Source organism: Meriones unguiculatus, chromosome 1, assembly GCF_030254825.1.
Source record: "Meriones unguiculatus strain TT.TT164.6M chromosome 1, Bangor_MerUng_6.1, whole genome shotgun sequence".
NCBI classification, from domain to species: domain Eukaryota; kingdom Metazoa; phylum Chordata; class Mammalia; order Rodentia; family Muridae; genus Meriones; species Meriones unguiculatus.
This window is the reverse complement of record NC_083349.1, coordinates 191,925,943-191,949,403: the sequence shown is the minus strand read 5'-3', so window position 1 is coordinate 191,949,403 and position 23,461 is coordinate 191,925,943. Positions and strand designations below refer to the sequence as shown.

At 56.7% G+C, this 23,461-nt stretch overlaps 1 protein-coding gene across 12 annotated transcripts in view; it reads left to right on the top strand.

The window, feature by feature from the left end:
• The window catches only part of Lingo1 (leucine rich repeat and Ig domain containing 1), a 176,557-nt gene extending 154,997 nt beyond the window's left edge, over positions 1-21,560 (top strand). For 10 of the 12 annotated variants that reach the window (XM_060374374.1, XM_021633558.2, XM_060374383.1 and 7 more), the window contains one exon: positions 18,683-21,560. In XM_060374374.1, coding sequence (XP_060230357.1) covers positions 18,695-20,539 — 1,845 coding nt within the window. In that variant the 5' untranslated portion in view covers positions 18,683-18,694 and the 3' untranslated portion in view covers positions 20,540-21,560. Of the gene's footprint in view, positions 1-2,035; positions 2,317-3,207; positions 4,286-18,682 lie in introns of those variants that run through there. The other 2 variants (XM_021633555.2, XM_021633556.2) reach the window with 2 other exon arrangements.
• Positions 21,561-23,461: the final 1,901 nt, after the last annotated feature.

The following is a 23,461-nucleotide window of genomic DNA, read 5'->3' as shown; positions in this document are numbered from 1 at the left end:
CTTGGTGTATGATTGTGGGAACTTCGGCCCAAAGAGGGGCATCTCCCCTCAAGGTCACATAGCAAGGTAATACTTAGCTTGTAGCATAAAACAGACTCTGTGGCTCACCTGGTGCCCAGTTCCAAAGATTCTGAGTATGAGTACCATCCCTTTCACCCCCTACTCCTGCTGTTCACCCAGCTTCCACTGCCTCCTAGCTCCTCAGCTTCGTTTTTCTTGCTAATTAGAGGTCTCAGCAATGACTCTGCTGTCCCAGCCATTTTAGAGCCGTCATTAATTTCAAGTGCCTTCAGAAATAACCATCATCGTAAAACCCTATGAGCTGCTGGGATGCAAGCAGGCAGGACCAGCAGACACGCAGGCAGGCCTGTGTGCCCCACCCTCTCTAGTCTGTGCCTCAGGGGATCCCTGTTCCCGCTAGGCCCCCGCCTCCTGAAACCTCAGCTCCGAGAGTGAGGGGAGCACAGAGCGGAGCGCGGATAGGGAACACCTCCAACTCCAAAGCCCAGCTTGGCCTCTCGCAAGCAGAGCACAGCAGTCCATCCCAGCTTCTGCTCTCGGTATGAGGGTCAGCAAAGCCCATCCTTCTTCGTTGCCCTTTTATTTTTCGTTTATCTTGAGGCAGGGTCTTGGGAACTTACAACGATCCTCCAGCCTCCTTTTCCTGGGTGCTGAGGTCACAGATGCGAGCCCACACAGCTGGCCGCCATGCCATCCTTGAGATGAGAAGAAGAATGAGAACAGAGCTTGGCGCCCTAACTGATTGGCCGATATGTGTTAGAGAATGGGTCCTCTCACCCACCCGCCCTGGCATGCTCACTCCAGCCCCTGCTCTGTGGCCAGAATTCAGGCTACAGAAGGCTGCTTCCTTGAAACCATTTGCTCCTACTTGTTTGGGTCTTGCCTAGTTGTACATGGAGACCAGGGTCTGTTTTGAGCCTGCTTGCTTTTGGGAGCTCCTAGTGGAAGACAGAGAGCAACAAGGGGGTAGGTCTTGCCTAAGGCCTTTAAATCTGTGGAGGGAGGCAGGCATAGAGATGGATCTTCATTTGCTCTTGAAACACAATGGAAACCAGAAGAAAGATTTACTGCCTGGGAGGTGGACCAACAAAGGCCTGCAGGTGGGGGTAGTTCTATTAGCTGTAGTCCTGCTTGTAACAAGTTCCCAAGCTATGCAGTCCTGATGCCTCACAGGTGCCCTGGGACCCGTGAGCGCACTGTCGAGGGCCGCCCCACCACACATCTAGCTAAGTAGGGGTCCAGTGCTAGCCTCCTCCTTACGGGGGTCAGAATGTCACGGTCAGGGACTAGGCTCCAGCCGAGCCCTCCCAAAGGCTGTAGTGTCCCAGTCTCCCCAAGCCTCCTTTCCCATTGCGTCCAGTGGTGGAGTAAGGTGGAGACTCTGAGGGGCCATTTCTTCAGGAGACAGAGAAAGAGCTATGGCCGGGCTTACAATGAAGGAGTAAGGCTTCAAGGTAGCTGTGGTGTCGCCTCCAACGCCCCAGGACACCGAGAGACGAGAGGTAGGTGGGCACCACAGGACCCCAGCCTCGGACACCAGCTTTCTCATCCAGCAGCTGGAGACCGCGGATGGGGGCGATAGGCTCTCCCCCATTTCTCCGGCCAGATCACTGAGGCAGGGAGCAGGTGAGTCGGGGGCGGAGATCTGCGGTGGCCGCGCCTTGCCTGCGTCAGTCGCCGCACCAGGAATAGCCCCCGCCCCCGCCCCCGCCCCGCAGCGGGTCTGGCAGAGCCTTTACGCAGGAGCTAGGGAGAGTCTATTCCTGTCGGGCTGTGGGAGGAGGCGGCGAGGGAGGGCGGGAGCTCACCGGTAACTCACAAACAGCCGGGGTGGGGGAGCCGGGGAGACGGGGAAGGGGGTGCAAGGATCACGGAATTGGGGGACCTGTGAGCCGCCTGCGCTAGGCTCTGGAAGGGAGGGGACTCATGTGTGGCCGCCCCACCTCCCCTCCTACCAGTAAGTCCCTCTGCCAAGCCTGCCTCCCACTGGTTTACTCAGCCCTGGAAAGCCATTCAAATTCCCTTTCCACGGTCTACAAGCTGTGTGACCGTGGCCAAGTCACGTAACCTCTCTGAGCCCGGGGTTCCTGCTCCCTGTCACAGGGGAGTAATAGTGCCTCTGGCCGAGGTTGTTGGAGGAAGACTGTAGGATGCAGGAGCATCGTCGACACCTGCGGGGAAGGGGCGCTAGCTAGGCCTGAGATAAGGATGGACGTAGACAGAAGGCAGGAATGTCCCAAGCAGTGGTGTGGCAGTGAGGCTGAGAGCTATCCAGAATCGGTTTCGCTGGAACAGGTTTGTGCAACTCTCTGAACTGTGTGTGTGAGGCTGGTCTGTGGAAATCAAGACAGTGCTGGGGTGGGGACTTGACTCTCTCGAAGTCGGCTAGGTATCTCCGAAATGTCGGGCTGGCTCTTTGGAAGGAGAGAGAGGTACTGGGAGCAGGAGAGAGAGGATACCAGAAAGGGACAGGCCTTGGGCTGATCTCTTCCCTCCCAGCTCAGCTTCCCTCTTTGCCTGCCGGCATCCCTACAAGCTCTCAGGAGTGCAGAGATGCTAACGGGGAGAAAGGAGCTCTGCCTCGTGGCGTCTTCATTGATGGTTATTCTAATAAAGCTGGCATGGTTTTAAGGGGCATCTGGCTTCAAGCAGATGGAAAGAGGTATGCAGTACAAGGCGTGTGAGGTCCCAATGGGTTACCTGCCTACTCTGCAGTCTTTGCCAGGCCACCCTGCCAGGCTGGTCTCTGTATCTGTGGCCCAAGAAGGGTTTGCGTCTCCGTGTAAAGGTCTTATTCTTTGGAGCCGTCTGAAAATGTTGTACCCACCAAACTCGGTATTTATTTTAGGGAGTTAGTGGTAAATATCTAAGCCCAGACTGAGGCTCGGTGCTGCCCTCTGCTGGTTGCTTGGTGGAGTGCCACCGTCCGGAGCCTGCCAGAGAGGCCTGCTGCCCTCTACCGGACAGGAAGCCCGACGGGGTGGGGACCAGGATGCTAAAGCAGATTCTAGACCTGGCCTCCGGGTAGACCCGCTTAGCCCGCTCGGCTTCCACAGCGTGCTCCGGTGCTTCCCGGCTGCCGGCCTCGCCCTAAGATCCCCAGGAAGTGGTAGGGGCGAGGGTGGGGGTTGTTCTCGGACATTTCGAGAGGAAGGGTCGAGGCCTGACCCTCCTCACGCCGTCCTTTAAACAACCCTGGCCAGGTGGGGGGTGAGGAGGGTGGGGGACGCTCTGTCTGTCCACGTGCGTGTGTCGGTCCACACGTTGGTGTGCAGTGACCCCAGTTAACACGTGTGAACACACGCGCTCACATGCACAAGCCTGTGGCCAGAGACAATCACACGCGAAAGGGTGCACGCACGCTGGAAAGACCGCGGGCCAGGCTGGCTGGAGACTTGCAGGAGCCTGGGACCCAGAAGGGCGCTGCTGCGTAGTGCAGGGCGGGAGCGCGGGGGCGCCGGCCGGGAGCGCTCTTCGCCTGCGCCCCGCTGCCGCTCTCGCCGCCCCCTGGGCGCTGGGCAGCTGCTGGGGCGCCCCTCGATCCTCACCCGCTTCCCTGGAAGAAGGACCCCCGCCCAGGCTTCGCGGCCGCGCCTTCTCCTCCCCCGCCCGGCTCCAGAGCTCGCTCACTAGCTCCCTCCCTCCCTCTGTCCCTCCTCCCTCCCTGGCTCGCTGCTCTCTCCTCTCGCTCCCTCCCCACGCCGCGGCAGAGCGCGGAGCCCGAGCGGGAGCCGGCGCGGGAGCCGGAGCGGGCGGCGGCGCAGGAGGCGGCCGGAGCCGGAGCCGTCCCGGTCCCGGGGCGCGCGGAGTCCGCACCCGCGCCGCTCGGGCCCCTCTCCCGACGCGGGGCTCCGAGCAGCATGCGCGGCGGCTGCCCGCCGGCCCCAGCCCTGGCCCCGGCCCCGCGGAGGACAGCGCCCGGCCTCGACCCCGGCCCCAGCGGCAGAGGCGGCGGCGGCCGCTCCCGGCCGGCCCGAGGGACAGAGCCAGGCTCCCGGAGCCCGCGCCACGCGTCCTGAGCGCGCCCGCTCCGCAGCCCGCCGCGGCTCGGCCTCCGCCCCCGACTGCCCTAGGGCCGGCTGGGCTCCTGCCCGCGTGGGACAGACAGACGGACAGCCAGCCCTGCGAGGGCGCGCGGACCGGGCGGAGGTGTTGGAGGAGGAGACGGAGGAGGGGGGCTGGGTTGGGGCTGGGGCCGCGCCGGCAGGAGAGACATGCGATTGGTGACCCAGCCGAGCGGACGGACAGCGCGCCCGAGATGCAGGTGAGCCCCTCCGCGGTGGCCGAGCCCGGGCGGTAGCCCTGCGGCGCGTGCCTCTGGGAGCTCCTGTCGGCCCAGGCTTCACCCTCCTGGGGCTATGTAGGACATCCTGTACCACCCAGACCCCCTTTGGGGTCACAGGCCTGATCCTCAAGTTTCAAACGATTCCCCCATTTCCCTTCCACTAACCGATCCGGGTTGGCAAGCTGGGACCCGTGGTCAAGGAGAGATCCCTACCATTCCATTTCATTCCTGCCCTGGTGCCCCCTAAATCATCCTCCCAGCTGGGCACTGATCACCCCAGAGGATGTGCTCTCTCAGCCCTGGGTGAGTCTCTTTGGGTGGACCAGAGACCAACCCCCAGACCTGGTTAGCACTCCCAAGCTTGGAGACACCACTAGGGAACAGTTTCTCCCCAGGATCCAGCTAGGATCGCCCCTCTCTCTCCACAGGAGCCTTGTCAGCCTCCTTTCTGGTTCCTTTCTCTCTCCCCCTGGGTGAAAGGGAGGTGGAGGGGGGAGGAGAAGGGAGGGGGAAGTCCAGTTGAGGAAGACCCAGGAACCTTCGGGGCTCCCCTTTGTCTTCCTTCAGCCGGGCTTCTCACCTCCTCCTGCCCCACTTTTCATTCCGGGCGAAATGGGTGGGAAGTGGGAGCCTGCTGAGAAGGGGGGGGGGTGAGGAAGCAGCCTCCTGTGTATCCCCCAAACACACCCTATTTGGGTGGGCTTTGGGCATCCTGTCCTCTAAGACTCCCAGATGTTTCTCTCTAGGTGGGTCCCACTTTGAGGAGGGGTGGGGCCAGGAAGGTGGGCATTCCCCTGGGTCGCTTACTGCCCGGGGTCCGTGCCCAGGCCCTGCCCAGCTCTTGTTGTGGTGGCACCTCCCCTTTGTTCTCCAAAGCTCTGCGGTGGGTGGGTAGAGTGGCGACAGGGGCACACTGAGGATGGGGACAGCTCTGCCCTGGTGGGTGGGAGTGCAGGAGGCCTGAGGTAGGGGCAGGACCGTCTGGGCCAGCCCCTTTCCGCCAGCCCAGCCTTCCCTCAGTCCTTGGCTGGGCTTGGGCAGCCAGAGGGCGCCCAGCTCTCCCGGCTCCCGGCTCTGGGCTCAGCCCTGCTGGCCATTATGCTAACGACTCCAGCACCGGTCGGTGCCAGGGGAGCTCAGGGCACCAAGCAGGCAGAGAGCCTGGGGTTTCCCTGACCCCACTGAGGACTGCCGGTGAAGGGTGGGTGTTCCACTGCTCCGCAGCCTTTGTCCTTGTGTAGGCCAAGAGGGATGCAGAGTCCTCAGCCCCTGGGAAGGTGCTGGCACCTGGTTTGCTGGGAGGCAAGAAGGAGGTGACAGAAAGGAGAGGAGAAGAAAGCGTTGGGGCCACGCTGAAGGTGCCAGGGAGAAGGGGCCTGGTCTCAGAAGACCTGAAGGCAACACCCAGCCTCCTTGAGGGGCTCAGCCAAAGAAGAACGGGATCCCCCACCCCCAGTGGAGCTCTTGTTGTCCGTGCCCCTCCCCCATGCCTAGCTGAAGTGTGAGGGGGCCTTGGGTAGGGCTCTATCAAGACTGTGATGCTCCACAGACCTGGAGTGAGTGAGGGTTTAGGAGGCAGCTTTTACGGGATGGGTGTGTGCTGTACGCTGAGGTTTGGTGCTTTGTGAATGGAGGGATTCTGTAACAGCGAAAGGAATGGAGAGAGATTGCTTCACCTGCCACTGATCCTCTTTGATCTTGGGGTGTCATCTCTTCCATCCCAGTCTCTAAATATCCACTTCTGACACTAGATAATGTTTGTTTGTGCTTTGTTCAACTCAGAATTTAAACTCAGAATTCCAGAGGGCCACTGCCCTCCTCCCCTAGAATGGGCTCAGCAACGAAGATGAGCAGGACCTATGTTCTGATAGCTCAGCTGAGCCACTATTAGGTTCCTGTGAAAGCAGAAGGCTGGCCCTGGGCTAGGATCTTGGTCTGGCTCTTCTATGTGTGACTTTCCAGCCCCACGTTGCCCTCCCAGAACAAGATCAATGATTGTATTTTATTCCCTCCCTACCAGCTCCTCCCCATATATACCTGCATCCTCTCTTGCCTTGGTCTAGTATTCCCCCCCCCCCCCGCCTCCAAAGGCCCTTCTCTCCTTCCAGAAATCTCCACTCTGAGTACCCACAGCTCTAAGCAACCACATTGGTTTACACACGATGGCATAACAGCCCATTCATTCATGCATTTATTCTGAACATCTTGGTGAGCCACCTGCTTGGCTCCTGGATAGACCCTATGGATTCCCTGGAATAGCTAGGCAGACCTCTGGGGATGGGACAGACACCAGGAGGCCCTAAGACCTCCTGGATAGGCCCTATGGATTCCCTTGAATAACTAGGCAGACCTCTGGGGATAGGACAGACACCAGGAGACCCTAAGACCTCCTGGCAAGGACAACCTGGAGGGGCTGTGGAGTCTTTAGCTGCATGAACGAGTAGAACTAGAGACGCACCAAAAATGTCCCAGGTAGACATTGAAGAGAGCCAAGGCAGAGCACCCAAGAAGGGGGAGTTTCTCTGTGGGGCTGATGGAGTCAGGCTCTTAGAGAGAAAGGCTGCTTGAGTCCCGAAGCATCAGGCTTTGCAGAAACTCAGGAAGCAGGGGCTTCTAGAAGAGGAAGCTCTCTGAAGAAAGCTTTAAGGAGGCAGGGTCCTTTCCAAACGCATCTGAGGTGTTCTCCATTCTGACCTTCGCTTGCGGGAATGAATGGATGCGTGGATAGGTATCCTCGAGTGCTGTGGGCCAATAGCGCTTCTGCCGAGTGTTCAGCTTCCCCGTGTCACCTCGCTGTGAGAGTGGACCCTAGAGCCAGAGGCCCGGCTCGAGCTCCAGCTCCACCACTGCCTAGTTCTGACTTTGGGTGACTTAATTAAGCTCTCTGGGCCTTCATGTCCTTCCCAGTAAAGTGGGGTTAACTGGGGTATCTCTGTCAATGGAGACGGTGGCAGCTAAGTTGCCGATACAGGCAGAGCACTTAGATCCGAGCGAGTGCTCTGTACGAGCCTAATGAGTGCGGCTATTCAGTGCTCAGCGGTGATGTGCTTCCGGTTTTCTCCTCGTAGGTGGTGCTGAGGTTAGGTTTGCAGCTGAGAAAACAATCAGAAGGGTGGAGTGAGCTAGCAAAAGCCCCCATCTTGCAGGCTGTCCTTCTGACCATGGGTAGCGGCTGTGCCCACTGGTCCAGGCCTACCCTGTTGACTTGTTGATCTATGCATCTGTAGTAATAATAGTAGTACCTGCCAGGGCGTGGTGACTCATGCCTGCCATCCGAGCACTTGGGAGGCAGAGGCAGATGGACTTCAAGGCCAGCCTGGTCTACAGAGTAAATGTCATGCTAGCCAAGGCTACACAGTGAGACATACACAGAAATAATAAATAAATAGTAGTAGTACTCATGATCACATAATGAACACGTGTTCCGAGTCTCCAGCTTCAACACTCAGACTTCTCCTCCCCTGTGCTTCTACACACTCCAGCCTCAGCTTCTTTTTCTAAGACAATTATCTCCCTGCGTTATGCATTTAAACTTCTCTTGCCTCCTTTTTTTTTGGGGGGGGGACGCTGAGGCTATAGCTCAGTGGTAGAGCACTTGCCTAGTGTGCATGAAGTTCTGGGTTCAATTCCCAGCACCAAAAGAAAATAATTTACTTAGCTATATAAGAACTGTGGGGTTTGAGTTATTTTTCAAGCGCTATGCGAAGTATAAAGTACACGCAGCCCTCTGGAATTGGCTTTTCCATTCATTATCATATTCTTGCAAATGATAGTGGGTATTCAGCACCCGTTCATTTTTCTCTGATGGATTTGCTTGTCACTTGAGTGTAACAGTGTATTCCTGGCCCTCCTCCTGATGAGCATTTGGGTTGTTACTCTTCCTGGCTCTTACAGTGCTGCCTCGGCCCCTCTCCCTGTCTCCCGAGGCAGTGTGGGAATTGCCCCGCACCATTGGGCTTCGGGGCATGTGCATGCTCGGCTGCCCTAGGAACTGTGCCAACGCCTTCTCCAAATCTTGGACCATCTTATGCCTCCCTCACAGGGGACGACTGCTCCCCCCCACCCGAGCCCCGGACAACTCCACGCTGCCTGTTGGCTAGCTTGATTTTTCTTGATTGAATGAGTGTAAAATGGGATTTCATTAGAGCCTTGATTTGTATTTCTGGGATTCAAGGCTCATAGTGTATGAAGGGGGGTTGAGGCAGGCAGCATCCAGTGTGGGCCGGAGGAGGCACTCGGTGCTTCTCCGCCTGCCCCCAAGCAACTCAGTTTGCTCTGGCATAGGGATATTGTCTGCAGAAGTCCTGAGCTTGCATGGACAGGAGTAGTGGGAGGGGGCTCCCCAAGAAAGTGGAAATGAAGGCAGAGCAAGGCTTATGTCCCTCTGCAGCAAGAACAACATTTCTGGGAACCCCAGTGGCTTTGGGTCCACTTCAGGATAGGAAAGGGCTGTCCTGGCTCAGGAGCTACAGGGAGCCTGTGCTTCATTGTTTTAACACCCCCTTCCTGCTCAGCTCTCTGAAGCTCCTCTTTCTGCACCCTGGCATAGACACGAGGCCTGGCACTGGTGAGTGCTTAGCAAGAATGTGGTGGCCAAGTGCTGGATGGAACAAATGTGTGGCACTCACAACTTCCTGGAGAGCCCTCTCTGATTGCTCTCGCCCATGCAATAAATGAAGGGTGACTGAGCAAGGTGGTTCCCAGGCATCCGAGGGTCCCTAAACTGCAAGGCCCACGAGAAGAGCTAAGAATCCAGGTGCTGGCAGGCCAGGTTAGAGTAACCCCCCTGCCAGCCTGGTGTACCCACGATTGATTTTACCCGCCTTCCTGCCCAGGCCTGGGCCCCTGGAGCTAGTTAGAGACAAGCGCCAGGGCTGGCGGAATAATTATGCCTATTTCATGTGACACCCAAATTGATTGCCGCCAGGGTGACATTACCAGGGCATTGTTCCTCATCTCCAACCTCTTATTACATGTTATTAGGGTGTGTGGTGTGTGTGTTTTTTTCTATTTTTTTTTTTTCCATTTCAGGGAATTAATCTCTCCCTGCCACCTCCTCTGATTTCTTCTGCAGAGGCTCACTCTCAGCCTAGGAAGGGGGCAAGGGGCCTGGCCAGCATCTCTTTTCTTCTTGGTCCTGAGCAGGCCTGCAGGTAGTGCTGGGGGCCTGGCTATCTCTAGTCCCTTGGCTTGGATCCAAGATGTGGGCGTCTCAGAGAGAGGCTGCTGAGACAGAGCTTCCAGAAAGGCCTCTGCTTACATGCAGCCCATGACAGGCTGCTCACAGTGAGACCAGTGCGGGTCTTCCATCTCCCTTTTGTCTGGTTACACTCATGGGTCTTGGCTCCACTCTCTGTACAAGCCATGGATGCTTGATACCTTCAGCCTTGACACAGTTCTTTGAGGTTTGCCATGGTCCTTACTACCCTCACATGTGGGCTTGTGCTAGGGCATCGTGGTGGTCACCCAGCTGAACAGGGCCCAGCACAGCCTGTGTCTGACCAAAGGATCTACCAGGCTCTGCAGATCCCAGATCTACGAGCTCTGTTTACTGCACTGGAAGAATGGGCTTTCGCAGGGGACTGGCCAGGCCTCAGCTGAACAGAGAAGGCTTGACCAGCCAAGGCCAGGAAAAGTGGGATGCTTTTTATTTAAAGTTTGTCTAACCGTGACAAAAATAACTTAGCAGATCTCTCTTTATGATGTATCAGAGGCTTGTTTTCCCCCTTTGTGAAGCACAAGTATCCCAAACCATCACTCACCCGTGACCTGGCTCCACCACGCTGGGATGGCAGATGATAACTGTGGGCATACAAAGAAGATAGACGCCTGAGAGAGTGGGCAGTCCCTGGAGCTTTCAGACCTCCTTTTCTCATCACCACTCTCAGCCTTGGAAGGGGGCAGGGGCCTGGCCAGCATCTCCTTTCTTCTTGAGCAGGCCTGCAGATAGAGCTGGGGGCCTGGATATCTCTAGTCCCTTGGATCTCTCAAGATGTGATGCCTCCAAATTAAGACTAGCTTGGGGCTTTGAACTAATATCCAAGCTCAGTTTCCTCATCTTTTCAGGGGGGTTAATTTGCTGACAGCCAGTGGGCTTCATAATATTCAGCATAAATGCCTTTCTTCCATCTTCTTGAACTCTCTGTGGCCAGCATGGTGAGGGCAGCATGCTTTGCCAGCCCCTTTGCAAATGAAGAGATTATGGTCTCAAGGGCTAAGAGCACTTCAAGATCTTGCAGGTCTCTAGAAGAGTGGTCAAGGCAAGCCTAGGTATCAGGAATCCCAGCTGTGCCCCTTGTTACTGTGTGACTTTCAGCAAATGGCATGCCTTCTCTGTGCTTCATCTCTCTGATCAGGAGAACAGGGATAAGTACACCAGCCTCCTAAGCAGTTGTGGAGATAACAACAGTTGCCTGGCTGTGTGAGAGCTACTCTGCTTTGTCTGTATGTTTTGTAGGACACTGGAGAGTGAGGCAGAGTTTAGACTCTTCAGAGGTCCTGCCATGCTGTGTCCTTGAATGGATTCACAGAACCTCTTTGTGTTTCTGATATTTTCTTTTGTGTTTTGAGACAGGATCTCTCCATATAGTCCTGGTTGGCCTGGAACTATATAAAACAAGATGGCCTCAAACTCACAGAGGTGCCCCTGCCTCTGCCTCCCAAGTGCTGGAATTAAAGGCATGCATCAATGCACCTGGCTGTTTCCAATTTTTCACCCACAAAATGGAGTAATGATTCAACCTGTCTCAGTGGGTAGCTGTGGTTTCCATAGGATGCTTGATGCCAGGGGTCCTCTAGAAGCATTCTCAGGCAACATCACCATGTTGACCAAATAGCTAGCTAACCCGTTTCTCTTGCTTCCCCTCCATTTTGGCCTGCTCAGATCTGTGGGTCTATGCCCATCCCTCTCAAGCCCATGGCCTGGAGCTCCCCAGATGGTGGTAAGCTGGGCATCTGGAGAGGCTTCTGAGAGTGAGTGAATGAGACAGGAGTATCTCTGTTTGAATGGATAATGGGATAGGGCTTCTTAAGTGCCTTTCTGTCCCTGTGAGTGTAGATTGGCATCTCAGGTAAGAAGGGGCTTGTGGAGGTGCAGGATTAGGGCTTCCCAATCCCCCCACATCACTTCATATGGGCCTTGCCAACATCTCTTCACCTGAAGGACAGCTCTCATTCGGGAAAGGGGATGGTATCTGTGCAGGCAGGGCCAGCACAGGTGACCTTGTAAGGTGAGTGGCAAGCTCCAAAAGTGGTCCAGTCCTCCCCGAGGATCACGCAGCAGGCAGAGGTGCCCTGGCTGGAATCCAGGATAACGCCCATGAGCCCTTTGTCACCATAGTTGACTTTCTCTAGGCCCTGCCTAACTCTTGCTCCTCTCTAAGCCGGCCGCTCCTGCAGGGCAGAACCTATATATAGAAGCCTTTAAACACTAAGATGTTTTGACAATTAAAATTCATAATTTATCCCGCAAATGGCCTGAGGTTGTGGGCTTGCCGGAAGGCTGGCAGCTCCTGAGACAGGTTGTGCTTGGGTCCAGTGGGCAGCGGCCTCCCTCCCTTGCACTCAGGGGCCGGAGGCTTGACCAGGGCAGCCCAGGGAGTTCAGGACAGCCGGGTGCCTGGCCCAGCCTCACTTGCCCTAAAAGGCTGCTAGGTACGCAGTTGGTGTTTTCCAGGCACTGGGCAGGTGTTTTCCAGGCACTTGGGAGAAGGCTGAATTTCTCAGTGTGCCAGAGAGACAGAGCTGGTGGCCAGGTGCTAAGCTCCCTCACCCACAAACACACTGGTGTTCTCTGTGTGTCACATATACACTCACACCTCTCTCTCTTACACACACGCACATTAATACTCTCTGGTATCTTTCCCATCCCTCGTGTGTGTGTGTGTGTGTGTGTGCGCGCACCAGCCTGCACACACACCCTGGGAGCCTAGCAACTCTTTGCCAGAACCAAGAGGAAAATAAAGAACTATGCACATGACAAAGGACATGACCTCAATTTTCTTCCAGGTTGATTTTTCTCTCCCCTTAGCGGGGAGGGGAGCTAGGGGCGAGAGCCAGCCAGCCAGCCGGAAGGGGACACACTGGGCTGCTCCAGCCTGCGAAGACAGCACTTCCCCAGCAGTTCAGCCTGGCTTCTGATCCTCCTCTCTGGGTCCCCTCCCCTGTGCCCGGGCGGCCTGCTCCTGGGCTCTCAGCCTAGCCCTGCAGACTAACACTACATTCCCCCATTAGCAGCTACCTCCTTAAACCATTATCAGCCGTTCACACCTCAGCAGGGATGAGTCAGGACAGCCAGAATAGAGTGTCTTGAAGGAGCCCAGGATTTGGGGCAGGAGAAAAGCCAATGGAAGTCTCCCCTGCCTTCAGATTCACCTGGCCACAAACCACCTCCTCCTTCATACCTTTGCTGGCCTCCTCTTCCTTTCCCCCCCTTCCCCTCCCCTCCTTACTTCTCTTCCCTTCTTGAGCCTAGACTAGATGTTGGTGGACAGGGTTGGACCCTATGCCTAGTGTTGCAGGGGCTGTCCCCACAGTGGTGTGACTCTGTGACCCATCGAGGTGGGAGAGGCTAGGGATGTAGGGATGAATGAAATCCAGCTGGGTGTTTTAATCTGGGGGCCACAGGGAAAGCAAGAAGGCGGGAGACCTAGGACCAGTGCTCCAGAGAGGCCCCGCAAGCGAGACCCCGTCAGCTGGGTGATGAAGGCCGGCAGGCCTCTGGGGAGGGGAGACTAGCAGGTAGCTGTGGAATGCCACTAGACGGGCGGGCACTATACTACCGAGCCACTTGGTCCTAGCTGCCAGGTACATGTAACTGGTGCTACATGCTGTAACATGGATCCAGCAACATGGAGGCCCCCAGCAAGGCAGCAGCTGGGAGCAGGGCAGCCTTGAGAAGCCAAGGCTGTGTCTGGCTTCTGTTCTCTGGTGACCTGATTCCCTCACTTTTGTTAGTCTCTTTCTGGCCGTCTGAAGATGGTTAGCAGAGCAGATCCACTGGGCGGGGACTCGTGGTGAGGATGGGGTAGGTTAACAAGATCCCAGTCTTACACCCGAATGGCACACATGTGAGGTAGGAGCCGATGGGTGGGTTAACATGCAGGCTCTGGCCCCATCTACTGCTGATTTTTTTTTTTTTTTTGAGGGGTTTCACTGTGTCACACTGGCTGCTCTAGAACTGGCTATATAGACTAGGCTGGCCTGGAACTCTACCTCCCAGGTGCTGGGATTAAAGGCACACCACACCAAGCCTAGACCTCTCCCCGACTTTTGCCACTTCCCTGTCCCTGTCTCCATCTCTCACCCATGTCCTGCTTGTCTTTCTGCCTCTTTGCTCCTACTTTCTCTCACCTCCTCATACTATGAAACCCCGTGTGCCTGTCTTCTGTCATATTCCCCTCTCCTTCTCTCTCAACTGCTCCTTTGTGGACAGTGAGGCTGGGCCTGAGCACTGTCGGGAGTCCTCTGGCCAGCCTGCCAGCTCTGTTCAGCCGCAGACCCAGCTGTGGGGACACTGGGCTTCAAGGCAGTATGAAAAGAGGTCACCACCCTCATTCCCAGAGAGAAAGTACCCAGGCTACCGACAAGCCTAAGAACCTCAAGCTCTGTTGCTCAGAGGACCCAGGCCCAGCCTTCACAGAGCAGAGACTGTGCAAATGTCATTCCTGGATAAGCTGGGGTGGTGGGGTACAACCCAGGGAATTCCTGAGGAATGCTGAGTGGGACCACCATGAAATACCAACACAGAGAGCCCAGCATACCCAAGCCTTCTGCCCATGCTGCAGCTCACCCCAAGTGAGGAGATTTGAGCCCATACAGGCACATATGGGTTCACAAGCAGCTGAGTGGACAATCACTGAACACATGCCAGGTGTCCTTCTTCCCCAGACCACGCCATACAGCGTTCTCCTCTCGCTTGCTCACTCACACACACAGACACACAGACCCTCCAGAAGGACAGAGCACTGCTGCCTCCTGGCCTTGTGGCCTTTGTGCTGGCACAAATGAGTTCCCTTGCTGGACCTTAGTTTTTCAATTGCAAAACGAGTGAGGAATGCCTCTTGAGAACCCCATCTCCAGTGTTCCTGACACGGTGTGGAAAGCTCCAGCCATGCAGCCTGTAGCAGCAGCTCCCCAGTATCTGTCCCTCCCCCTTTCTGAACAGGCTTTGTGGGCCTGGCTCAGGGCTGCACTCGGGTGCCACCAGATACCATGTGTCTGTGGGACACCATGGCTCCAGCCCACATATGAGAAATCCCACACCCTTTCCTTGCCCACCAGAGGCTCAGTGTGAAGATGCTCCAGTCAGGGAGCTGAGCAGCCCAGCCCTGATGAAATGTCAGCCCAGGTCTCATGGCCCTCCTCGCTGTCCCCAGGCAAGGGTGTTTGACTGTCCAGTGCTTTGGGTGTCCCTTCCCTGAGAGACTCTAACACCCAGTGTCTTGACTGTTCGGTGAGGAACAGGAAGAGCAGGTACTGCCCAGGGCACCAACAGGCTGGTACAGAGAACTGCAAATGACCACTGTTGGGTGGCAGTGTTTGAGCCATGCCACGTCTGCCCTGGGACATGAGGGAAGGCGTGGGTGGTGGCTGGCAAGCCATCGGTCCCTACTGCAGATGGAGTTCAGAGCCTCATCTTAAACTACACTGATGGCGCAACTGCATCCCCAGCCTTGCTTTGGGGAGGGCTCCGGCCACTGCAGGGCCTGGGCATCATGCCCTGGCCACTGCCATCCTCTGCCTGCCACCTGCCTGTCTTTGATGTTTATTTTCTTTGTATTTATTGTTCCAATTTTGAATTCTTGCCCTCATGAGAAGCCCTTCAGGGGGCAAGGATCTGAATTAAAGCACTGATTAAAAAGCATAAAGCACCCTGGAAAGTACAGGAGCAGCCTTGGACTGCCAGAGCCTGGCGGTGAAGTTGCACATTGCCCACTCAGCAGCCTGGCTGACCCCTCAGATGTAACACCCTCTGACATGTTATCCTGACAAGGACCCTGTGCGGGTGTGAGTCTAGGAGCCTATACCCAGCATGCTCTGCGGTCTGCCGCATTCCAGCCTCTCAGGACCTTAGTTTTTCTACCTTTCAGGACAGCCACCTGTAAAAGACAGAGGGTGGTGGGCTGGGGAGATAGCTCAGGCTCTAACATGCCATGTAAACAGGAGGGCCTGGATTCAGATCGCCAACACCCACAGAACATGCCAAGTGCAGTGGTGCTTACCTGTAACCCCATCGCCGGGAGGTAGAGATGGGATCCCGAGAGCCCGTCATCAGCCGGTCTAGCTGAACTGGTGAGCTGCAGACTCAGGAGATGATGGCTGAGGTATGAGGTGGGACGTGATGGGGACAACACCTGCTGATGATCTCTGGCCTCCACGTACACACACATAAACGTCCACCCACACATATAGGTGCCCTTACACAGAAGAGGCACTGCAGAGGTGTGTGTACGGGGCACGGCCCATTGCTCCATGGCCGACTGCCTGGTTTGGGGTGGTTGCTCTCTCTACGGGGCAAGGCTGCCCGGCCTTTCCATCAACATGTCTGAAAACCTTGGGTTTCATTGTTCAGGGGCCTGCACCACGGTCAGCCGCTGTAGCAGCTCACTCTTGATCACGTGCCGCCCCCCCCCCCCCCAACATTCACCAGAGTGTGTTCTTGCACGCTTCACTATAGCAGGTGAGATAGACGGAGCTGAGACAGGGGCAGCGTGACCCAAGGTACAGCATACACCACACGGTGGCTGGAGGCGTGCTTGCCCTCTTTGTTCGGCTGCCCAGGACGCTCTCCTCCTCATTTGTCACAGCATTGCCCCCAGCTGCGCCCCCCCCCCACCTCTTTCCTCATCACCCTCTCTCACCTTATCTTCTCTCTCAGTCAGTCCAGCTGTCTTTTGGGATGTGCCACACAGCGGTCACATGCCGCTGCTGGGAAGAGTCAAGTGTGGCTGTGTTATAGGCAAGAGATGACGTCTGAGTGATGTGGGGGTGGCTTCCTGGGGGAGGGGTGTAAGGGTCTGAGACTTGCAGGAGGAAGACCCCAGACTCAAATGGTATGCAAGAGCAAAGAGCACTTATTCTGCAGAAACAGCCAGCGTGCAGGGGTCATCCACTCATACAGAAATGGCGGCAACCACAGAGGAGGTCACAGGCTTCTCCTAAAGCCAGTTACAGGATTCCCACTGTGGTCATCTGACCTTTGTTAGGATTGGCTCATGGTGAGGGGCACTCACACGTTTCTGATTGGTTCTGACCTTGGGGACTTTCCAGAGTCTGTTTTACATGTGAATCTGCCTCAGGCCAGACAGCAGGGTGGGTGCTGATAGGCCGCTCTTTCTTTGTGGTTTTTCCAAGAAGTTTGGTTTCCTCTTCTGGAAAATCCAAACTCAGGCCTAACATGAAGGCTCAGACCTAAGATGGAGTCAGTCCAGACCTCTCAGGAGTCTTTGGGGTAAAAGGCTGAAAAGGAAGCTGGGGCAGTTCTCTAAAAGGAGATGGCTTAGAGGCAGGGAGTGCAGGACAAAGTGGGGACGCCTGTGTGGCTTTGCGGGGGGGGGGGGGGAGGATGGCTTGGCCAGAGCTTTGGATGCTGTGCACATCCGAAGGGTTTGCCAACATCTTGGGGTCCTTACTCTTCCCTTCTCCCATCTTCAGCCTCTTCTCTGGCCGCTCCCAGGCTAGCCCAGGCCTGAGATGGGTGCTAAAAGTCCTTTACCTCCTGAGGTTCCCCCAGCCTCACACCCACGCCAGCCTCAGCTGCTGGCCCAATTACTTATTGATCGCCTGTCAGGATGTTTGCTTTTCTGGTGGGTCACTGGAGCGTGTGTGACTGTGGAAAATGGTCCTGTGGGGGAAGGGTAGGGGGAGGCTCAGACACAGAAGAATCCGGAGAGAGAATGAGGGGGATGGAGGGGGTGGGTGACAAAACCCTTGGGGATAACAAAACGGTGCAGATTCCATAACATGTCAGTGACTCCATGAGTTCTCTCTGGTTAGTCAGTCACTTAGTCGATCAACAATCAGGAAATACCTGTCAGTTCTTGAAGGCCAGTAGAGCATTTGCAAGTGTGTGGAGCCAGAGCTTCTGATCTACACGGTCCCCACTACTGGTTGAGTGGCTGTCGCCGTCTCTCGGAGCCTCAGTCGCCTTACCAGCTGACATGGAGGACAAACAATGACAACTATAATAAACTGTGGCTTGAGGGCAGAAGCTGTGTCAAGGGGTGGGAAGAGCCCAAACTGGACACAGATGGGACCCCCAAGCCTGGCCTCCCCTGTCCTGCAGTAGCTATACCGCACCACGGATACAGAGCTGCACATAGGGGTACGGCCCCCTGTGTAGTCCACTAGGGCCAGAGGCAAGGGTGGTGCACAGTGGAGGGTAGAAGGCTGCAGCGGACCGTTGCCCTCCTGGCTCCTCCCCAGCCATCTCCAGGCCAGTTCCCACAGAGGGAGCAGAAGGCAAGGCAGGCAGCACCAGAACTGGGAGAGCAGTGCAGAGCTGGCTCCTGCACACCCCTGCTCACTCCACCTGCACCCCCCCCCCCGCACTCTCCCATCCCATCTCTCTGTCACCTCCCACCAAGCTCAACATGTCCTAGGACCCAGCTTTAACCAGCCTGGTACGTTCAGTGCTCCAGTGTGGGTGGGCATCTGTAAGATTGTTGGTCCTGGTCTCAGAGGTCACACCTGTAACTGCAGAGGAGTCTGGTGGCGGGAAGAGGTGGTGGAAACCCAGAGAAACAGATGGGTGGGACTTGTGAAGGGGGCAGCCCTCATCTTGGGGATCAGGAAAATCTCACACTTGGTTGAGTCTTCAAGCCAGGATTTCTGCAGTCTGGAAAAGTGACGTTCTAGGAAGAATGGCAGGGGAAGGCCAGGAAGCAGGAAACACTCATGCCCTGGGTTGAGTAGCGGATTCCATCCGCAGCTCACAGGACCCAGGACCCCAGCAGGGGTCTTCAGGTGCAGAGGCTTCCTGGCTTCTGGATGGAGCTCATCCTGGAGCATAGCTGGTGTGCTCTGCAGGTAGCCAGGGTCTGCAGGTCACCCAGGACTCGGTTGGCAGGGTTGGGTGGAATGTATCATGGTGTCTGCCAGGGTGGCACTCCCTGCCTCTAAGCCAGGCTCAAACCTGGCCTTGAGCCCTTGATCCTCTGTGATCTGGGTGGCTCACCAAGGCTGGCTTTATCCCTGATGAGGATCTGGTTGGGTTGAGACTCAGGACATGGCCAGAGTGAGTGGCCTGTGAATCGCTGAGGAGATGGCACTGCCCCTCCTCTGTAACCTTTCCACCCGGGCTGGGGGCAGGGTGGGGTCCGGCCAAGCACAGCCTGCTCACTGCCACCTCTGTCCTCTGCTTGCTTCCGGCTGCAGGTGAGCGAGAGGATGCTGGCAGGGGGTGTGAGAAGCATGCCCAGCCCCCTCCTGGCCTGCTGGCAGCCCATCCTCCTGCTGGTCCTGGGCTCTGTTCTGTCAGGCTCTGCCACAGGCTGCCCGCCCCGCTGCGAGTGCTCAGCGCAGGACCGAGCCGTGCTCTGCCACCGCAAGCGCTTCGTGGCTGTGCCCGAGGGCATCCCCACCGAGACTCGCCTGCTAGACCTGGGCAAAAACCGCATCAAGACGCTCAACCAGGACGAGTTCGCCAGCTTCCCCCACCTGGAGGAGCTGGAGCTCAACGAGAACATCGTGAGCGCCGTGGAGCCCGGCGCCTTCAACAACCTCTTCAACCTGAGGACGCTGGGGCTGCGCAGCAACCGCCTGAAGCTCATCCCGCTGGGCGTCTTCACCGGCCTCAGCAACCTGACCAAGCTGGACATCAGTGAGAACAAGATTGTCATCCTGCTAGACTACATGTTCCAAGACCTATACAACCTCAAGTCGCTGGAGGTCGGCGACAACGACCTCGTGTACATCTCCCACCGAGCCTTCAGCGGCCTCAACAGCCTGGAGCAGCTGACGCTGGAGAAATGCAATCTGACCTCCATCCCCACGGAGGCGCTGTCCCACTTGCACGGCCTCATCGTCCTGCGGCTGCGACACCTCAACATCAACGCCATCAGGGACTACTCCTTCAAGAGGCTGTACCGACTCAAGGTCTTGGAGATCTCCCACTGGCCCTACCTGGACACCATGACGCCCAACTGCCTCTACGGCCTCAACCTGACGTCCCTCTCCATCACGCACTGCAACCTGACGGCCGTGCCCTACCTGGCCGTGCGCCACCTGGTCTATCTCCGCTTCCTCAACCTCTCCTACAACCCCATCGGGACCATCGAGGGCTCCATGCTGCATGAGCTGCTGCGGTTGCAGGAGATCCAGCTGGTGGGTGGGCAGCTGGCCGTGGTGGAGCCCTACGCCTTTCGTGGGCTCAACTACCTGCGTGTGCTCAACGTGTCCGGCAACCAGCTGACCACCCTGGAGGAGTCGGCCTTCCACTCCGTGGGCAACCTGGAGACGCTCATCCTGGACTCCAACCCTCTGGCCTGCGACTGCCGGCTGCTGTGGGTGTTCCGGCGCCGCTGGCGGCTCAACTTCAACAGGCAGCAACCCACCTGCGCTACCCCCGAGTTCGTCCAGGGCAAGGAGTTCAAGGACTTCCCGGACGTGCTCCTACCCAATTACTTCACCTGCCGCCGGGCCCACATTCGGGACCGCAAGGCCCAGCAGGTGTTCGTAGACGAGGGTCACACCGTGCAGTTTGTGTGCCGGGCGGACGGCGACCCCCCACCGGCCATCCTCTGGCTCTCACCCCGCAAGCACTGGGTCTCGGCCAAGAGCAACGGGCGCCTCACGGTCTTCCCCGACGGCACGCTGGAGGTGCGCTACGCCCAGGTACAGGACAACGGCACGTACCTGTGCATCGCAGCCAACGCCGGCGGCAACGACTCCATGCCCGCCCACCTGCACGTGCGCAGCTACTCGCCTGACTGGCCCCATCAGCCCAACAAGACCTTCGCCTTCATCTCCAACCAGCCGGGCGAGGGAGAGGCCAACAGCACCCGCGCCACCGTGCCTTTCCCCTTCGACATCAAGACGCTCATCATCGCCACCACCATGGGCTTCATCTCCTTCCTGGGCGTCGTCCTGTTCTGCCTGGTGCTGCTGTTTCTCTGGAGCCGGGGCAAAGGCAACACAAAGCACAACATCGAAATTGAGTACGTGCCCCGGAAATCGGACGCAGGCATCAGCTCAGCTGATGCACCCCGCAAGTTCAACATGAAGATGATATGAGGACGGGGCGGGGTGGGGGCGCAGGGACCCCCGGGGAAGCACCGGGCAGGGAAGGAGCTGGCTGCTGCCCACTCACTCCCAGACCTCACTCCCACCTCCTCCCTGCCTTCCTCACACACTCTCCACCTCCCGACCTGTGCCCCTGCTGCCTCGCCAGCCCTCACCGCCTGTCCTCCTTCTACCAGGACCTCCGGAAGGCCAGGCCTGAGGACCCCACCTGCACAGGGGCCAGAGTTGACAGACGAATCCAAAGCCGACAGACCGACACACGGCAGAGTCAATAATTCAATTAAAAAAAAAAGTTACAAACTTCCTCTGTAACTTGGGTTTCAATAATTATGGATTTTTATGAAAACTTGAAATAATAAAAAGAAAAAAACTATTTCCTATAGCTAGTCGGAATGCAAACTTTTGACGTCCTGATGGCTCCAGGGCCTTCTTCCAACTCAGTTTCTTGTTTTTCTCTTCCTCCTCCTCCTCCTCTTCCTCCTTTCTCTTCTCTTCCCCTGTGGGGAGGGATCACTCAGGAAAACAGGGAAGGAGATTCCAGCCCCACCCTCTGGCCCACTCTGTTAGGCACCCTTTGGAGCCTTGGGTGGCAGCTCAGCTCCAGGGCGCAGCTCTAGATGGCTTTTTGCAGGAAGTGGGGGAGGGGACAGGACTGCCCAGTGCAGGTGGGGTTTGTCTGCTGGCTGCCAGGCAGCACTGCCAAGGGGAGGTGGGGGCCAGGCTCGGTGTGGCTGAGACTGGGATGGGCTGGGGTCCTCCTGGGGGCACAGCACAGTCAGCGGAAAGAGTCCGGAGCCAGAGGCAGGCCCGAGTCCTCTCCTCTGGTCCCAGCTCTGCTGCTCACCGTTGGGTGACTTCAAGCGGGTCTCGGGCCTCTCTGGGCCTCAGCTTCCACACCTGTACAAATGGGAACATTACCCCTGCCCTGCCTACCTCACAGGGCTGTTGTGAGGAATTGATGAGATGATGTATGTGAAACACTTTGTAATCTGTAAAGCGCTGTGCACATGTGTGTGGGTGACTGCTCTCATTATGGTCATTATTCTCTCACCATGGGATGGGGTCCTTCTGGGGTCAGGGCTGGGGAGAGGGAAGGGCAGCTCCTGGGGCTCCCAGAGGCTCCTCCTAGGACACTGGCTGGGACGGAGAACAGGGTAGATTCTCCTCCCTCTGGCTGGGAGGCCCCCTAGAGGCCAGCTCTGGCCTGGACATGGACAGACATTGGCAGTGCAGCTCTCTCCAAGTCTTAGCTACGGTGTTTATTGAGTATCTGCTGTATGCTACTTTCTGTGGAGAAGGTCATTCCAGGGCAACCTGGAGACAGCCCAAACTGAGCCTGCCACCCAGCTTTACCAGTCCTTCCTCTAGGCCATGCTCTGGGCCTATCCTGGCTTTGGCAGGGGTCTCTAAGATTGGGGTCAACTGCCCGTGCGCTGACCAGAGAGTCAGACGGGTAGCCTCCACCTGAACCATACCATTCAAACTAAATCTAAATGCTCTGAATTCAGCCTTGGAGAGGGTTGCCCTGGACAACACAGTGGCAATTTACTGGTTGTTTGTCACTTTCCTAGAAAGAATCCTTGGGCCCTGTCTGAAAAGCTAACATCTGCTCGGTCAGCAGACCTCGTACTCACTGTGCCTCCCGTCTGTGGGCAGGGAGGGCACGAGCCAGGGACGCTTGGCCTCTCTGCTCCATGTTGGTGCTGCCTCCTATGACAGCTTCATTTCAGCCCCGTGTGGGCCCAGGTGACCCACCTCCCATTCATCCTCTGGCTAGGGGAAATCTACAGCAACATGGGGACCAGGGAGCAGAAACCAAAGAGAGAGCAATAGGGACGTCAGGCCTCAGCATCTGCACACTGATGGGACACAGCACATCTGGTGGGTTCCCGCCTCCAAGCCAAGGCCTGGGAGTTAGCGGTGTGTCTAGAGAGAGCCTGGAACCAGCACTCAGTCCTTTACCTGTCCATCCATCCATGCATGTATGCATCCATCCATCATCATTCATTCATTCACTCGTTCACTCAGGCTTCATTGCCATGGCTCTGCTCCCAGCTTGGCTGATGTCTAAGGCTATAGTCAGCCTTGCCCCAACTTGTTCTCCCAACCACTGCCCAAGACTGCCCTGGTTCTGGACAAGGCTTGAGCCCCCTGGTAGCCTCCCACAGGACTCAGTGGTGATCACTGGAGCTAAGACAGGTGGTTAGAAGGTTCTGAGGTTCAAGTTCAGGTCTAAGATTAAGATTTAATTCTGTCACTTGCCAGCTAAGCAGGATTATCCTCCAGGCCTCAGTCCCCCACCTGCAGAATAAAGTTTTTTTTTTTTGGGGGGGGGGAGGGGGTTGGGGGGAAGGTTGTTTGTTGGTTTTTAGTTTTGGTTTTGGTTTTGGTTTGAGTCAGGTCTCACTGTGTAGCCCTCCCTGGCCTGGAACTCTCTCTCTGAGTCCTGGGTTAGCGATGTCTGCCACCATGCCTAGTCTAGATCTTACTGCTTTTGCTGGTGAAAAGGTTCAGTGAGGAAGAGGTATGTTTGTTGATTGGTGCAGTGGCGGTAATGTTGATTGCTGTCAAGTCCAGCTTTGTGCACATTTGGAGGATGAGGACCAGGGATGGCAGTAACTTGGCTGAAGCTGGTCAGCCTCTTCTTAACAGGACCAGGGCCTGCTTCTCAGAGCCACAGCCTTCTCAGAGCCCTCAGCCAGGCTCAGGGCTTCTGGGTCATGCAGTGTCAAAAGAACTCCGTGGGAAGCCAGAGAGGCTTGGGTATGTGGGCTCCTCAGCATGTGGGTGGTCTGTATCCAACAAGAGGCTAGCCATGTTGCTTTAGGCTTCGAGAATCCTGCAGCTGGGCGCGATGGCACATGCCTGTAATCCCAGGACTCAGGGAGATAGAAGCAGGCAGATCTCAGTGAG